The sequence below is a fragment of the Pelophylax lessonae genome (assembly GCF_965119305.1).
Source record: "Pelophylax lessonae genome assembly, chromosome: 2".
NCBI lineage: Eukaryota > Metazoa > Chordata > Amphibia > Anura > Ranidae > Pelophylax > Pelophylax lessonae.
In genome coordinates this window covers 466,221,704-466,236,226 of record NC_138769.1, presented here as the reverse complement: position 1 = coordinate 466,236,226, position 14,523 = coordinate 466,221,704, and the positions used below count along the sequence as shown (strand labels likewise).

General features: G+C 46.1%; 1 protein-coding gene across 1 annotated transcript in view; it reads left to right on the top strand.

The window, feature by feature from the left end:
• LOC309546041 (cullin-4A) overlaps nucleotides 1-14,523 on the top strand; it is a 132,370-nt gene that overhangs the window by 53,240 nt on the left and 64,607 nt on the right. Inside the window, exons 12-13 of the mRNA XM_082245520.1 lie at nucleotides 2,427-2,534; nucleotides 6,382-6,495. Coding sequence (XP_082101646.1) covers nucleotides 2,427-2,534; nucleotides 6,382-6,495 — 222 coding nt within the window. The remainder of the gene's footprint in view (nucleotides 1-2,426; nucleotides 2,535-6,381; nucleotides 6,496-14,523) is intronic.

The following is a 14,523-nucleotide window of genomic DNA, read 5'->3' as shown; positions in this document are numbered from 1 at the left end:
ACTGTGTCTCTATTGGGGCACCCCCGAGGTGGATCTGTTGGTGTCTCTGCTCAACAGAAAGATGCAGAGGTTTGTGGCTCGGTCAAGAGATCCTCTGGCGGACACCACAGACGCGCTGGTGGCCCCATGGGGTCAGCATCGTCTGATTTATGCCTTCCCTCTTCTCAAGCTTCTGCCAAGACTTCTCCGCAGGATCGAGGCAGAAGGGATTCCGGTCATCTTAGTGGCTCCGGATTGGCCTTGCGGGGCTTGGTACGCCGATCTGGTGCGGCTGGTCGTCGACGTTCCTTGGAAGCTTCCTCTCAGGGACGATCTGATGTCCCAAGGACTGATCTTCCATCCTGCCTTACAGTCACTGGCTTTAAAGGCTTGGCTATTGAACGCCAGGTGCTGAAGGATAGGGGTTTATCTGAGTCAGTGATTCCTACCCTGTTGAAAGCTAGGAAATCTACTTTTAGGAAGATCTACCATTCTATGTGGAAGACCTACATTGCGTGGTGTGAGTCTGGGTTTCATCCTCGCTCCTTCTTGGTGGCTCAGTTCTTGACCTTCCTTTAACGGGGGGGTTGAGCAGAAATTGGCATTGAGTACCATCAAGAGCCAGGTGTCGGCTTTGACGGTTTTCTTTCAACGACCTCTGGCAACACACTCTCTGGTGCATAACTTTCGAACCCGTACTGGTTCCTCCAGTGTGGGCTTCTTCGCCATATTGGGATCTCAATTTGGAGCTTTCGGTTCTCCAGAAGCCTCCCTTTGAGAACCTTTGGGAAGTACCCCTGCTTACTCTGTCCCAGAAGGTGGCTTTTTTGGTGGCTATCACCTCTGTGCGCAGGGTGTCCGAACTGGCGGTGTTATCCTGTTGTTCACCTGGTGATTCACAGGAATAAGGTGGTTCTTTGTCCTTCTGTTGTTCCTTCCAAAGATTGTCTTGGCTTTTCATTTGAATGAAGACAGCGTTGCTTTCTCTGTGTCCTAGGCCTAAAAATACCTTGTTGTCCGGGCAATTAGGGTGTGCCTGGCAGCTATGGAGTCTTTCAGGAAGTTGGACTCTCTATTTGTGCTCACGGATGGACCTCGTAAAGGGTTGTGCGCTTCCTCTGCGACCATTTCCAGATAGATCAGACAGATGGTGATTCAGGCCTATTCCATCAGGGGTCAGGTTCCTCCTTTCCCTGTCAAGGCGCACTCTACTAGGGCACTTAGTGCCTCCTGGGCTTTCCGTCATCGGGCATCAGTGACGCAAGTTTTCAAGGCGGCCACCTGGTCGTCGGTGCACACTTTCACAAAGTTCTATAAACTGGATGTGTTGGCATCTGAGGATGCTTCTTTTGGCCACAAGGTTTTGCAGGCTGTTGTTTAAGAGGACCTGATCCTTTTTGAGGATGTACTGTTTTTTTTTCAGGTGGGCTTCAGTTGTTTTGGTTGAGCTCCTGTTTACCTGGTTGGCTATAGTTTAACCTTGGGAATTTATTTTTCGCTGTTACCACCCTTCATGTTTTACACTGCTTTGGGACGTCCCAATGGGTAAGAATATCAGGAGCTGTGTTCATCAATGAACCGAAGAGAAAATGGGATTTTTGACTTACCGTAAAATCGATTTCTCTGATGTTCATTGACAGATGCAGCACCCGCCCTTCTGTGTTGTAGTTCTCCTGACACTGCTTGTGACTGCTTATAGCAGAGAGAGGGAGTATACCCCCTGGGACTGCCCATGGGCGTAGCCAGACTTTTTTCTGCCTAGTATCCTACTCCTGTAGGGGGCAGTATAACCCAATGGTTAAGAATATCAGGAACCGTGTCCATTAATGAACATCAGAGAAATGGATTTTATGGTAAGTCATAAATCCCATTTTTTTCAGCCAATGCTTCTTTCAGAAACACTAATTTCGTTTTTGTTATTCTGGATGGGCATTGGAAAGGTAACCTAGCTTCTTGTCACATCATTTCTAGGTGGACTAGACAGGCCACCATTTGGCATTATGGTCTGAGGAATCCGACTGCCCTCTTTCCTTTTGGGGCTCACTTTTTAGGTCTGTGAGCCCCTCTTTGGATTTTCCGCATTAGGCAACCATTCCCAAAATTTGTATGGCTGTCATATCATCCTCGTATCAAACAAACCGCTGCTCTCCTCATCTGCTCATCTCCTCATCTGCTGGCTAGAGAAGACTATAGATGGGCTGAAAATTAATATATATGCCATGTTTACATAGTAGAACCTGGACTGATGTACAGTGAAATCTGAGTTAGGAGGTTATACTTGCAAGATTATTCGGTACCCTTAGATAAATTGTTAGAATTAATGTGTTTTGAAATAAAAGTAACCTTTAACACATAAGGTAATGCATGTAACTATTTTTTCTTATTACACACCTCACTATTACATTTTGTCATACAGTACTGTACAATTATTTACTTTTTCTTTTTAGCATATGCAGAATCTCAGTGACCCAGGCAACATTGACTTAACTGTCAACATACTGACTATGGGATACTGGCCAACCTATACACCCATGGAGGTGCACTTACCTGCAGAGGTAAGCAAGGCTGTGGTTTGGTCCTTTTTACTGTGTACAGTTCATGTATGTGTAAGGCAAAGTTAAAGCGGAGCTGTAGCTCTGTACTGTAGCTGCTGACTTTTAAAAATACACACTTACCTGTCCCAGGATTCGGCGATGTCCTCACCTGACTCTTGCCGGTCTTCAGCTGCAGGTGCAGGCATCTTACCTGTGGGCAGCCGAATGTGTCTCCTTGCAGCTTCACAGCCGGCTGCCCACTGCGCATGTGTGAGCCGTGCTGTGCACTGTGATTGGTCCTACAGTCTCCTCGGACCTGTGATGTGTCCCAAGAGGTTGCAGGGGAAGGCGATGATCTGACTGGAAGTAAGAACGGGTACCTGTCAAAAATCAGGTACCCCCCAAACAAAACAAAAAACATTTCAAATGTGGTAGAGGAGGAGGAAAAGTGGAACCCTTTTGGGTAAAGTTCCGCTTTAAATGCCTCTACCTCTTTGCTCTTACATCCTAGACAATTGCACAAGTAAGGAAACCAAGAAACACATTGTGCTTTTCGCATGATTAAAAAATTTCAGTAAATATTCACACAATTTTTGAGTAGAAGATTCCAAACTCCTTTTAGTAAATCAGCACATCTATCTACTTAAAAATTACTACTACATCTACTGTGTAATATTCTGATGTACTAAGAGGCATACTCACTTAGTTTTAAAAGCAAAAATCCGAATCCCTTTTAAACAGGAGTGGTTATAATAAACTGTAATGTTAATGTAGGTGTAGTTAATGTTTATTTTTTTGTTCTGTATTAAAATGATGTTGCTCTGACCCTATTGTAAACAACATGGAGTTTGCATTGTCAACTTGGGACAACTCTGAGCAGGGTCAATTGCTGAAAGCAACAAATTAATAATTGTTTTTCAGTTCTGTGTTTAAAAGTGGACCTATTTAGTAATGTTACCATCTGCATAAATATATCTTACATGTCACAATGTACAGTAACAGTATAGTTTATAATTAAAAGAAAAAGTAACCCTTATCACTAAAAAATAATTCCTAACATTTTATTAGGGATAAAAACAACCTTGATTTCCTAGCAGCCAACTGTGGCTAGTCTGAGAGAAGCAATCTGGAACATTTATTTTATCAGTCTGTTTCAGGGAGAGAAGATATTCCTCTGTTTACCTTCCCAGGCAATTACCTCAACTGCAACTTAGTAGTTTTGTAGCAAATTGCAGCTGCAGGGGGCTAATCTGCGTAAACGTGGCCATACATGGATCAAAATTTGGCCGGTACAGCAGGGCCTGGCCAAACTTCGATCCATGAACGGAAAGGCTAGTTGTTCAGAAGGTAAAGTGTTACTAAACCCAGGACCCTGCATTAACTATATCTGGTCTCCCACAGTACACAGAACATGGAAATGCAATTATTTTAGTAAATTTTAACTGCTAAATACTTTATCTCATCAGCAGTATTTAAAGAGTCTGGCTAACGCATCTAGTAGGAGTTTTCATTCTCCAATGACTGTCCTATGAACCTGAATGACCCCTGACCCTCCTTTCTGGACTGTGCCTCCAAAAAAAAAACTCTAGCAATACACACGAAACTGAGCATGTGCAACTTGTCACTTAGCCTCTGTTCTAGCAGGAAATGGATTGGAGGACAGTGGAAGAAGGGAAGGATCAGAGAAGACATTTTAGAAAATGCAGAGGATTAACCCCTTAGGTTCTACAGTGAATATAACAAGCATGTTTTACTGCATACACAGACTGATTTTACTGTTGTGGGTTTGGGAACACTTTTATTTCTACCGATCATTTTCTGTAAAACCAGCCTGTTGGGTTTTTCCCGAATAATTAGCGCTGCCAGCTATAACTGACAACGCTAATCAGTGTGGTATGATTGTGGGGGGGGGGGGGGGGGCTCTCTTCTTTCAGAACACAGTAGCACAGCGGGAGTGATTCCGCTATCCACAAATCAAGCGCCATTTTTTTTTTCTCATTTGAATCTGTTGGTTGAAAGAAAAAAAAAAAAAAAGATGAATGTATAGCCAGCTTTAGACACGTGCACATAGAGACCAGAACAGCTACAGGGAATTATACTTTTGCTATTTATGGGAATGCATTTAGTCCAGTAAGTAGATGCAGACCCTAGATGATTTCTAAAGAAAATAGCACCGATCATCTGGGAAGTAAGAAACATTAGTGCATTGACAGTGGTTGTAATATGATGTTGTAACAAAAACCTTTAAGTGCTATAATGATAGATTACTTAGCCTATATCAGAACAACATAAAAATACATGTCTGATACTAGGTCCACTTTAAATACTCAAAGGTAAAAGCTGGTTCGATCCTAATCCACCTTCCCTTTGGACAGAAATACAACGCAAAACCATACCATCCAGTGACTTACCATCCTGGTTATACAGCTTGTGCCCGGGTCAGACACTCCGCCAAAAAAAAATATGGCTTGGGGTCCTTCCCAAAATCTATACTAGATCCTTATCTCGGCATGCTGCCCAGCAGGTCAGGAAAGCAGGGGGGACGAGCGAGCACCCTCTCCTGCACCAAACCAGGCCACACTCCCTCAACATGGGGGGTGTGGGTGCTTTCCCCCCACCCGAAAGCACCTTGTGGGAAGGGCCTCTTCCCAACAACCGTGGGCGGTGGTTGTGGGGGTCTGCAGGCAAGGGGGCCTATCTTAATCTGACAAAAGGGACTGGTATGGATCTTGGGGGGACCCCACACCGTTTTTTTAAAAAACGTTGGCGTGGGGTTCCTCTTCAAGCTCCTCAGAGCACAAGTTGCACCACAAATCGGATCAAGGTCTGACTTTGATGCAATTTGTATTCAAATAAATGGTCTGAATGTCGGATCAGTTACGACGACTCTCACAGGGAATCATTGATTTTGATGTCAAAAGAAAACGCTTGATGCGGCTTAATGCTGTATCCTAACGTTTACAAGCAGTTACAAGCATTTGGCGTTTGAAATGCCGGTAAACGACTATCTTGAACGCGATTCATATGCTTTCAAAAAATCGTCCGTGAAATCAACTGCCTCCAAACTACTATAAACGACTGAGTGTACATGTACACATAAGATAACATCGAGGAGAGTTCAGGGCTGCTGAAAAAAATGTCCAACTGATCCTAAATTTGAGTTTAGCAGCTGTAGTGTACATGAGGCCTTAAGTGTGCAGTATGTTGAGGAAAAGAGAGGTAAAGCAATGATTTACAGATTTATAGAGTACAGATTTACAGGGTATACAGTGCCTTGTGAAAGTATTCCGCCCTCTTGAACTTTGCGACCTTTTGCCACATTTCAGGCTTCAAACATAAAGATATAAAACTGTAATTTTTTGTGAAGAATCAACAGCAAGTGGGACACAGTCATGAAGTGGAACAAAATTTATTGGATATTTCAAACTTTAACAAATAAAAAACTGAAAAATTGGGCGTGCAAAATTATTCAGCCCCTTAACTTTCAGTGCAGCAAACTCTCTCCAGAAGTTCAGTGAGGATCTCTGAATGAGCCAATGTTGACCTAAATGACTAATGATGATAAATAGAATCCACTTGTGTGTAATCAAGTCTCCGTATAAATGCACCTGCACTTTGATAGTCTCAGAGGTCTGTTTAAAGCACAGAAAGGATCATGAAGAACAAGGAACACACCAGGCAGGTCCGAGATACTGTTGTGGAGAAGTTTAAAGTTTAAAATACTTGTTGTGCATAGAGCAGTCTCCTCTACATGCTCAATCAATGCATGCTGAATATCCTCTTATTCTGGAATACTTGTATCTGAAACCCAGCTAGGGTTGAGTTGAAGAGGAAACACTGTAGTTATTTTTTCCTTTTTTTCTTCCAGATGGTGAAACTTCAAGAAATATTTAAAACCTTTTACCTGGCAAAACACAGTGGCAGAAGACTACAGTGGCAGTCAACGTTAGGGCATGCGGTATTGAAAGCAGAGTTTAAAGATGTAGGTGCCATGTGATATATCTCATTTTCTTTAATGACACTAGTGTGTTTTATTGCTTTGTGCTAGTAGTATATTTTCACACCAACATTTGACCTAGTTACCAGACACAGCTGGAATAAAAACAATAAAAAAAAAAAAAAAAAAAGATTTTAAATGTAAATAATTTTATGTGAAACAAACCCATGAAAGCAGTGCTTGCTGTTATGTGTTTTGTTGCACATAATCTTATTTTAATCAATTGCAACTGCTAGGGGGTCTGTCCACATATTTACATAGAAATCAGCGATTAACCACTTAAGCCCCGGAGGATTTTCCTGCTAAAAGACCAGGGGGTATTTTGCGATTCGGCTTTAACGGACAATTGCGCGGTCGTGCGACGCTGTACCTAAACGAATTTGGCGTCCTTTTTTTCCCACAAACAGAGCTTTCTTTTGGTGGTATTTGATCACCTGTGCGATTTTTTTGATCACGCGCTATAAACAAAAAAAGAGCGACAATTTTGCAAAAATAGCAATATTTTTCACATTTTTTTATATGAAATTCCCCAAAAAAAAATGTAAAAATCAAAATTTTTTAACATTTTCGGCCAATTTGTTTTATCCTACCTATGTTTGGTAAAAAAAATCGCAAAAAGCGTATTTTTTTTGGTTTGCGCAAAAGTTATCGTGTTTACTAACAAAGGGAAAGATTTTTGTAATTTTTGTTGTTTTTTTTTTTAACGCGTAATGGCGGCGATCTGCGATTTTTTTTTTTTTTTGCGGTACTGCGACATTGTGGCGGACAGATCGGACCCTTGACTGACATTTTTGACACTTTTGGGGTTACCAGTGACATTTCTACAGTAATCAGTGCTATACATATGCACTGTTACTGTAAAAATACACTGGTAGTGAAGGGGTTAACTTTATTTCTGAGGGAGGGGCTGTGTGTGTCCCTAGGGGCGTGCTTTCTACTGTGATTGGCTGTGGCTTGAGCTGTAAGGACACTGATCAACGGATCTACATAGTAGATCCGTGTGATCAGTGTCTTTACAGCGAGGAGAATGACAGGTGGCTTGTTTACACAAGCTGCCTGCCTTTCTCCCTCTCACCCGACGATCGCCGAGTGACCGGCGGACATCGGGTCCGCTGGTCACACGCGCGGGGGGGTCCGTGACGGAGCGGGAGCGCGCCTCAGCGCCTTCGCAGGCGCGCGCTCGCTCCCCAGACCCTCCCAGGCTAGTGGGCTGTCGGCAAGCGGTTAAACAGCGGAGCAATGAGGAAATGCTCTGCTGTCAATTACAATCCTTAGCTTTCTCGCATGACGTGCAAGAGTGTCATGTGGGGCGGCTGAGGAAACTAAAAAGATTTTTTTTTTTAATGAATAAGGAGTCTATTTCCAGAAATAAAAGCAAACATTGCTTTCATGTGTTTAATTTACATAATGCTGTTTACATTATGATCAGAGTTTTTTTTTTTTTGGCAGATTAGCTGGTATTTTTCTATACTTGCTAATACTTGACAGGGATAAAACATGGATAAAGTGCATGAATTTCAGGGATTTACCGTACATATTTTATTACCTTGACATGCACAAAAAAATACAAATTTTGTTCGGAGAATTATTATTTTTTTTTTATATTTCAGATATTTATATAGCGACAACAAAATACGCAGCACTTTAGATCTATGTTGTACATTTACATCAGTCCCTACCCTCAAGGAGCTTGTGATCTAAGGTCCCTAACTCACATTAATAAAACCCCTATTCCAAAAAAGCTGGGACACTGTAAAATCTACATAAAAACAGAATGCAATGTTTTGCAAATTTCATAAACCCATATTTTCTCTCGTTCATCGTCGGACACAGTGCTCCATAAATCGTAGCTACTGGGTTTTATTGCTTCCTCCAGGAGTAGGACTAGGCGGAACATAGAACACCTGGCTACTTCCATGGGCTGTCCTCAGCTCTAGGTAATCAGTTTTAATTTGTCTAGTCAGGAGTAAGGACCTTGGCTCCCGGCTGGGATCTCTGGTCCTAGCATTTTTTTTCTCCTTCCTTTTTCTTTTCCTTTCTCTTTGCATACATCTGTTTTTGTTTTTTCTCTCCGGAGATCTACAATCAACTTCCAGGCTGGGCGACAGGCTGGATAATCTAGATCCAGTAGTCCAGCCAGCGAGCGCATGCAGACTGCAGCTATGCGCTAGGTCGGCTGCGACATAGCCTCATAGAAAGAGGCTAGCCCGTGAGTTAAACGTCTCGCAGGGTTGCATACAACCGGGCTTAGGTCTGAGTCGCAGCAGTACTTTGGCCAACAGCTCCCCTACTTCAGCGCGAGGATTCTGTCTGGAGCGTTACACGCACCATGGAAGGGTAAGTACAGGCCCCCCCCCTCTCCCCTTTTGGTGTTTTTTTTTTTTTTTGGGGTGGACGCTGGTAACCTTCAGGGACGGTTGGATAAGGGTCTTGGGATAGTGTGTGTCCCGCTCTGGTAGTCTGGAGGGGTCCCAGTGTAGGAGACCCCTAGGTATATGCCCTACTGTTTGCAGTGTGGGTATAGTGCAGGGGGGTCCCAGTGCAGAGTGCGCAGCAGAGTCTCCCCTAACGTGTGTCCTACCTTCGGGGGGTCCCCTTGCAGAGGATGCATTGTTGCGCAGGGAAGATCCTGGCAGCATACATCAGCGTTTGTAGCGGATTGTGGCCATTTTCTCTTAGTCTGGCTGGTCTCCTAGTGGCGGCCATGTTTGTGTAGCCCGATGATGTCACAGGGCCATTTTCCCTTAGTCCGAGAGACGCTGGAGACGACCGAAGCCTCGTGGGGATGCCGAAGCTCTTCCTCCTCAAGTTTTCTCTTCCTGTGCCTGGGACATATGAACAGGGATGTCGTCCATGATAATGCTTGGTTCGAATTCTCGCCGCTCCTCCAGTTGGTAGGGTGAGTCTTTGTGGGTCCCTGTTATCTCTCTCTCTCTGCTGATAGGTACCCTGAGCCTTGAGGGGATCCTTTAGTGGTGCCAAAAGATTGTTTTTGTACTTCAGGTCTTCCTTTACTTATGGAGCCTCAGGGTCACATCTCCCCAGTTTTGCCAACCCCCCAGAGTGAAATTTACTGGCAGAACGCCAACATTTACGGACGGCACCAATTTTTTACTGGCACTGCAAAAAATGTACATAAAATAGCCGTTTTCCGTGCTAAACTGTGCAAATATGAATAATTAAACTATAAACATGTAGCTAGTGCTATTAGCAATGTGTTTAGGTTAAACAAAAGTCATAAGCCATATTTCTCCATTTACATGAAGGTCAGATTAATATAACCCAGCCAGCACAGCGTTCCCCCATATATCAGTGTGTGCAGGATTCCCTTACAGTGTAACTGACGTAAAGAGGAATGATGCAGATTTTGATTTAAGGGGGAACTCTGATGTAAGCGGGTGCTCTGGTGACCAGAAACCACCTTGTATCAGAGTCCACTGCATTCCCCTTTACATCAGAGTTCCCTTTTACATCAGGGTCTGCAGCATTGCCCTTTACATCAGAGCTCCCTTTTACATCAGGGTCCACAGAGTTCCCCCTTGCACTGTTGACTGCAGACATGGCACAGGAGGTGGTCAGAGACTGCGGTCATGGCACAAGAGGTGGTCAGAGACTGCGGTCATGGCACAGGAGGTGGTCAGAGACTGCGGTCAAGGCACAGGAGGTGGTCAGAGACTGCGGTCATGGCACAGGAGGTGGTCAGAGACTGCGGTCATGGCAAAGGGGGTGGTCAGAGACTGCAGACATGGCAAAGGAGGTGGTCAGAGACTGCGGACATGGTACAGGAGGTGGTCAGAGACTGCGGACATGGTACAGGAGGTGGTCAGAGACTGTGGACATGGTACAGGGGGTGGTCAGAGACTGCGGACATGGTACGGGGGGTGGTCAGAGACTGCGGACATGGTACAGGGGGGTGGTCGGAGATTGCGGACATGGTACAGGGGGGTGGTCAGAGACTGCGGACATGGTACAGGGGGGTGGTCAGAGACTGCGGACATGGTACAGGGGGTGGTCAGAGACTGCGGACATGGTACAGGGGGTGGTCAGAGACTGCGGACATGGTACAGGGGGTGGTCAGAGACTGCGGACATGGTACAGGGGGTGGTCAGAGACTGCGGACATGGTACAGGGGGTGGTCAGAGACTGCAGTCATGGCACAGGGGGGTGGTCAGAGCCTGGGTGGACAATGGAAGTGCCCTCCTCACCCCCTCACAGTAGTTTCTTCCTCTGTCCCCCCTTAGCTCTCCACATCAGTGTCCTCCTCCTAAGTCCCCTTCACCTCTCCATAGCCATATCAGTGACATTACTGCAGAGTGAAGCTGTGTGACTCTGCCTGTGGAGAGGTGAAGAGGGCACAGGAGCAGGACACTGATGTCCTCTGCCCCCTGACTCATCTCTCTACTACTTCAGTGACAGTCTGCGCTGCTACTGCTAGCTGAGTGTCTGAGCCTCGGTGGCTCAGAACCCCACTCACCAGACCAGTCCTCCTGCTCTTCTGTGTGCTCTCTCTGCCTCTGCTGTCACAGCCTGTCTGCTCTGTCCACTCCACCATCCGTCCGTCCATCCGTCCGTCACGTCCGTCCAGCAGCATCTTCTAGATTTCTAGTTCTTGTCCACAGCTGCGCTGCAGCACAGACTCCACTCCATACTGCTAGTGCGGCGGCCGGCGGGAAAATTTAAATGACGGCGGCGGCAGGGGCAGGCGCAGGCGGGCCGTGGCACTCGTCCGGCGACGATCATCATCCAGTGCGAGTCTGCATCTCTCTGCGAGTGCGAGAGAGCTCGGGGATCTCCGGAACTGCACGCCGCGCACGCGCAGTTCTGACAGTGCCGCCGCCGCTGTAGATTTACTGGCACTTTTCTCCTGCTACGGGCATTTACGGGCAGGAGAAAAGTGCCCTGTTTTTACGGGCTGTCTGTAAATCTACGGGCGGTTGGCAACACTGCATCTCCCCCACTGACCCCCTCGTGAAGGTGGCAGGTCCCTCGGAATCCCAGCTTCCCATGGTTGCACTGACGGCGGTCCTGCAGTCCTAAGTGTCCCGGGTGGAAGCGGCGTGTGCCTTCCCCTGCTCAGTCTTTCTTATCTAAATCTGAGCCTGATGCCGCCGTGGACGCAGCCCGTCCAGGGGGACTTAATATCACACCCCTCATCCATCCGATAGTGAGGATGATTCCTCCATGGTTGCAGCAGCGAATGAAAAAGTGCTGGTAGACGCACTTATCACTGCAGTGCGTGAGACTTTAAAAATGGAGGATGTGGCTGATGTAGTCACGGACGTGGCTCTGTCGTTTGGCACTCATAAATCACCTCGTACTCCAAAGGTGTTTCCTTATGTGCCTTATTTTGAAAGGTTTTCCTGTAAAGAATGGAAACAACCAAAATTACCCTTTGTGTTCCCCAAAAGTTTTGCTGTATGTTACCCTTTTGAGGAGTCACTTTAAAAAAGTGGATTAGTTTACCAGTTGTGGACCCTCCTGTTTTCGGGTTGAATAAAGCAACCATGATCCCAGTAGAGGAATCCCCGTCCTTAAAGGACCCAGCTGACAGGAAAGCGGAGGCTGTGGCACGCAGCATGTTTACTTTGGCTGGTTTGGGATGGCGGCCAGCCTTTGCCTCAGCCCTGGTGTATCAGACCGTAACTGAATGGGCCAAGCTTTTGCGCCAGGGCCTGGGGGGTGAGCAGGTCCCCGCTGCTTATGTTGATTTAGAGGATCAGTTGGTCCATGGGCTTCAGTTTATTTGTGATGCAGCTTTAGATATAGCTCCTGTGCTGTCCAAACTTTCTCTTTCAGCGGTGGTGATTAGACGCATGCTGTGGCTTAAGAAATTGTCCGCAGACCAAGCCTCCAAGAAAGCTCTCGTTGATCTGCCCTTTCAAGGCGATCGCATGTTTGGGACTACCCTGGAGGACATCATTAAGGGGATCGGGGGGGGGGGGGGGGCGAGGAGTTCCTTCCTGCCACAATCCAGAAATGGGAAGGAGCCTCGTCGCAGACGGGGGCCCTGCTTCTCAGCCCATAGAGAATTCTGGAACTGAGAATAAGGGAAATAGATCTTTCAAATCTTCCCCAGGAGGTTCCAAGCAACCTTGGTCTGCTAAGCCTAGAGCTAGCTTCTCCAGACCAGCAGACAAGACCCCTTCAGCGTGAAGGTCTACCCTCAACCGATATTGGAGTGGGGGGGCATCTTCGCTGGTTTCCGGCCCCCATGGTCTTCTTTTGTGAGCATCAAGTAGATCCACAAAATGTTTATTTTGGGGGTACCCAGAAAGGGGGGCAAAGTTTGATCCTTTCAGGTCCTGAGTCTCCTTGTGCAGATTTTATTCTTGCAAGGGTTCAGGTAAAGTCCCCCCTATCCCTGTCAAGGAAATTGAATTACCTAGGTCTGATTTTCATTCTGATCAGGGTGGTCCTTCCTCTGCACAAACGTCAGGAACCACAGGCCGTGATTCACCGGCTGCTGTCACACAGATAGTTCTCTCTCCCCATTTGCGCACAGGAGTCTGGTGGTATCCACTTTCAAGACAGTTCTGTTTGCACAATCCTACATGCGGCTCCTTTAGCAGGTTCGGCTCCACGGGAGGATACCTAAGTTTGTGGCAAAATCACGGGTTCCTCTGGCAGATGCCGCAGGTGTCCAAGGGCCACAGTAAGTCCGGTATCATCCTCGGCTTGGGATTCTTCCTGCGAGGAATCAAGAGTGAGAATCTTCAAATCATCCTGGTGGCCGTAAACCTCCCTTGGGGGCTTCCTCTCAGAAAAGACCAGTTGTCCCAAGAGCTAATCTATCATCCTGCTTTACAGTCGCTGGTTTTAATGGCTTAGCTATGGAAAGCCAGGTACTGAGGTATAGAGGTTTGTCTGGATCGGTGATTCCTACTATCGTAAAGGTGATAAAGTCGTCTTCCAGCAAGATATACCATTGTACATGGAAAGCGTACATTTCTTGGTGTGAGTCGATTGGCCTCATCCTCCATCCTTTTCTGTGGCTCGGATCTTAACCTTTTTTTAACGGGGCGTTGTTTAGAAGTTGGCCTTAAGTACCATCAAGGGCCAGGCGTCTGCCTTATCAATCTTCTTTCAGCGACCCCCTAGCCACGCACTCTTTAGTTCGTACCTTCATTCAGGGGGTTTAACATGTGGCTCCACCTGTACGGTCACTTTTGACGTCATGGGAATTTAAGTTTAGTGTTTTTGGTTCTCCAGAAACCTCCATTTAAGAATATTCGGGAGATTCCCTTGCCTTTGTTATCCCAGGAGGTGACATTCTTGGTGGCTATTACCTCGGCCCACAGGGTATCAGAATTGGCCGCATTATCCTGTCGCAGTCCCTATTTGGTGGTCCATAGGGATAAAGTGTTTCTTCTGTCCATCATTCCTGCCAAACGTTGACTCTGACTTCCATTTGAATCAGAATATTGTGTTGCCTTCCTTGTGTCCCAAGCCGGCTTATCCAAAGAAATTTGTTTTGCATGCCTTGGATTTGGTTCGTGCGATTCGGGTGTATCTGGCAGCTACTGAGCCAGACTTGCTTTTTGTGGTTACGGACGGACCAAGAAAAGGGCTGGCCGCTTCTTTGGCTGCCATCTTCAGGTGGATCAGACAGACGGTAACTCAGGCCTATTTCATTAAAGGTCAGGTTTAGGGCTGAAATAACTAATCGATTAATCGTCAACTAATCGATTATGAAAATAGTTGTCAACTATTTTCGTAATCGATTAATCGGTCAGCCGATTAGTTGTCCTGCATACAGAATGCATTATTTGTTTACATATCAGAAAATACAGAGCTACAGCCCAGTACACCATCCATACATGTATGTAGATGACAGAAGTTGTGAATGTGTGAGGAGCAATGCCTCATGGGAAATGTAGTCCTGGGCAAGAGAAGGAACCAAGTGATTCTAGAGGCAGAGGTTTTTTTTACTTTGCTATAGGGACACTCTATACAGTACTATACTTTGCTGCTTCCTATAGGGGCACTCTGAAGGCAGGAGGGGCCAGAAGTGCC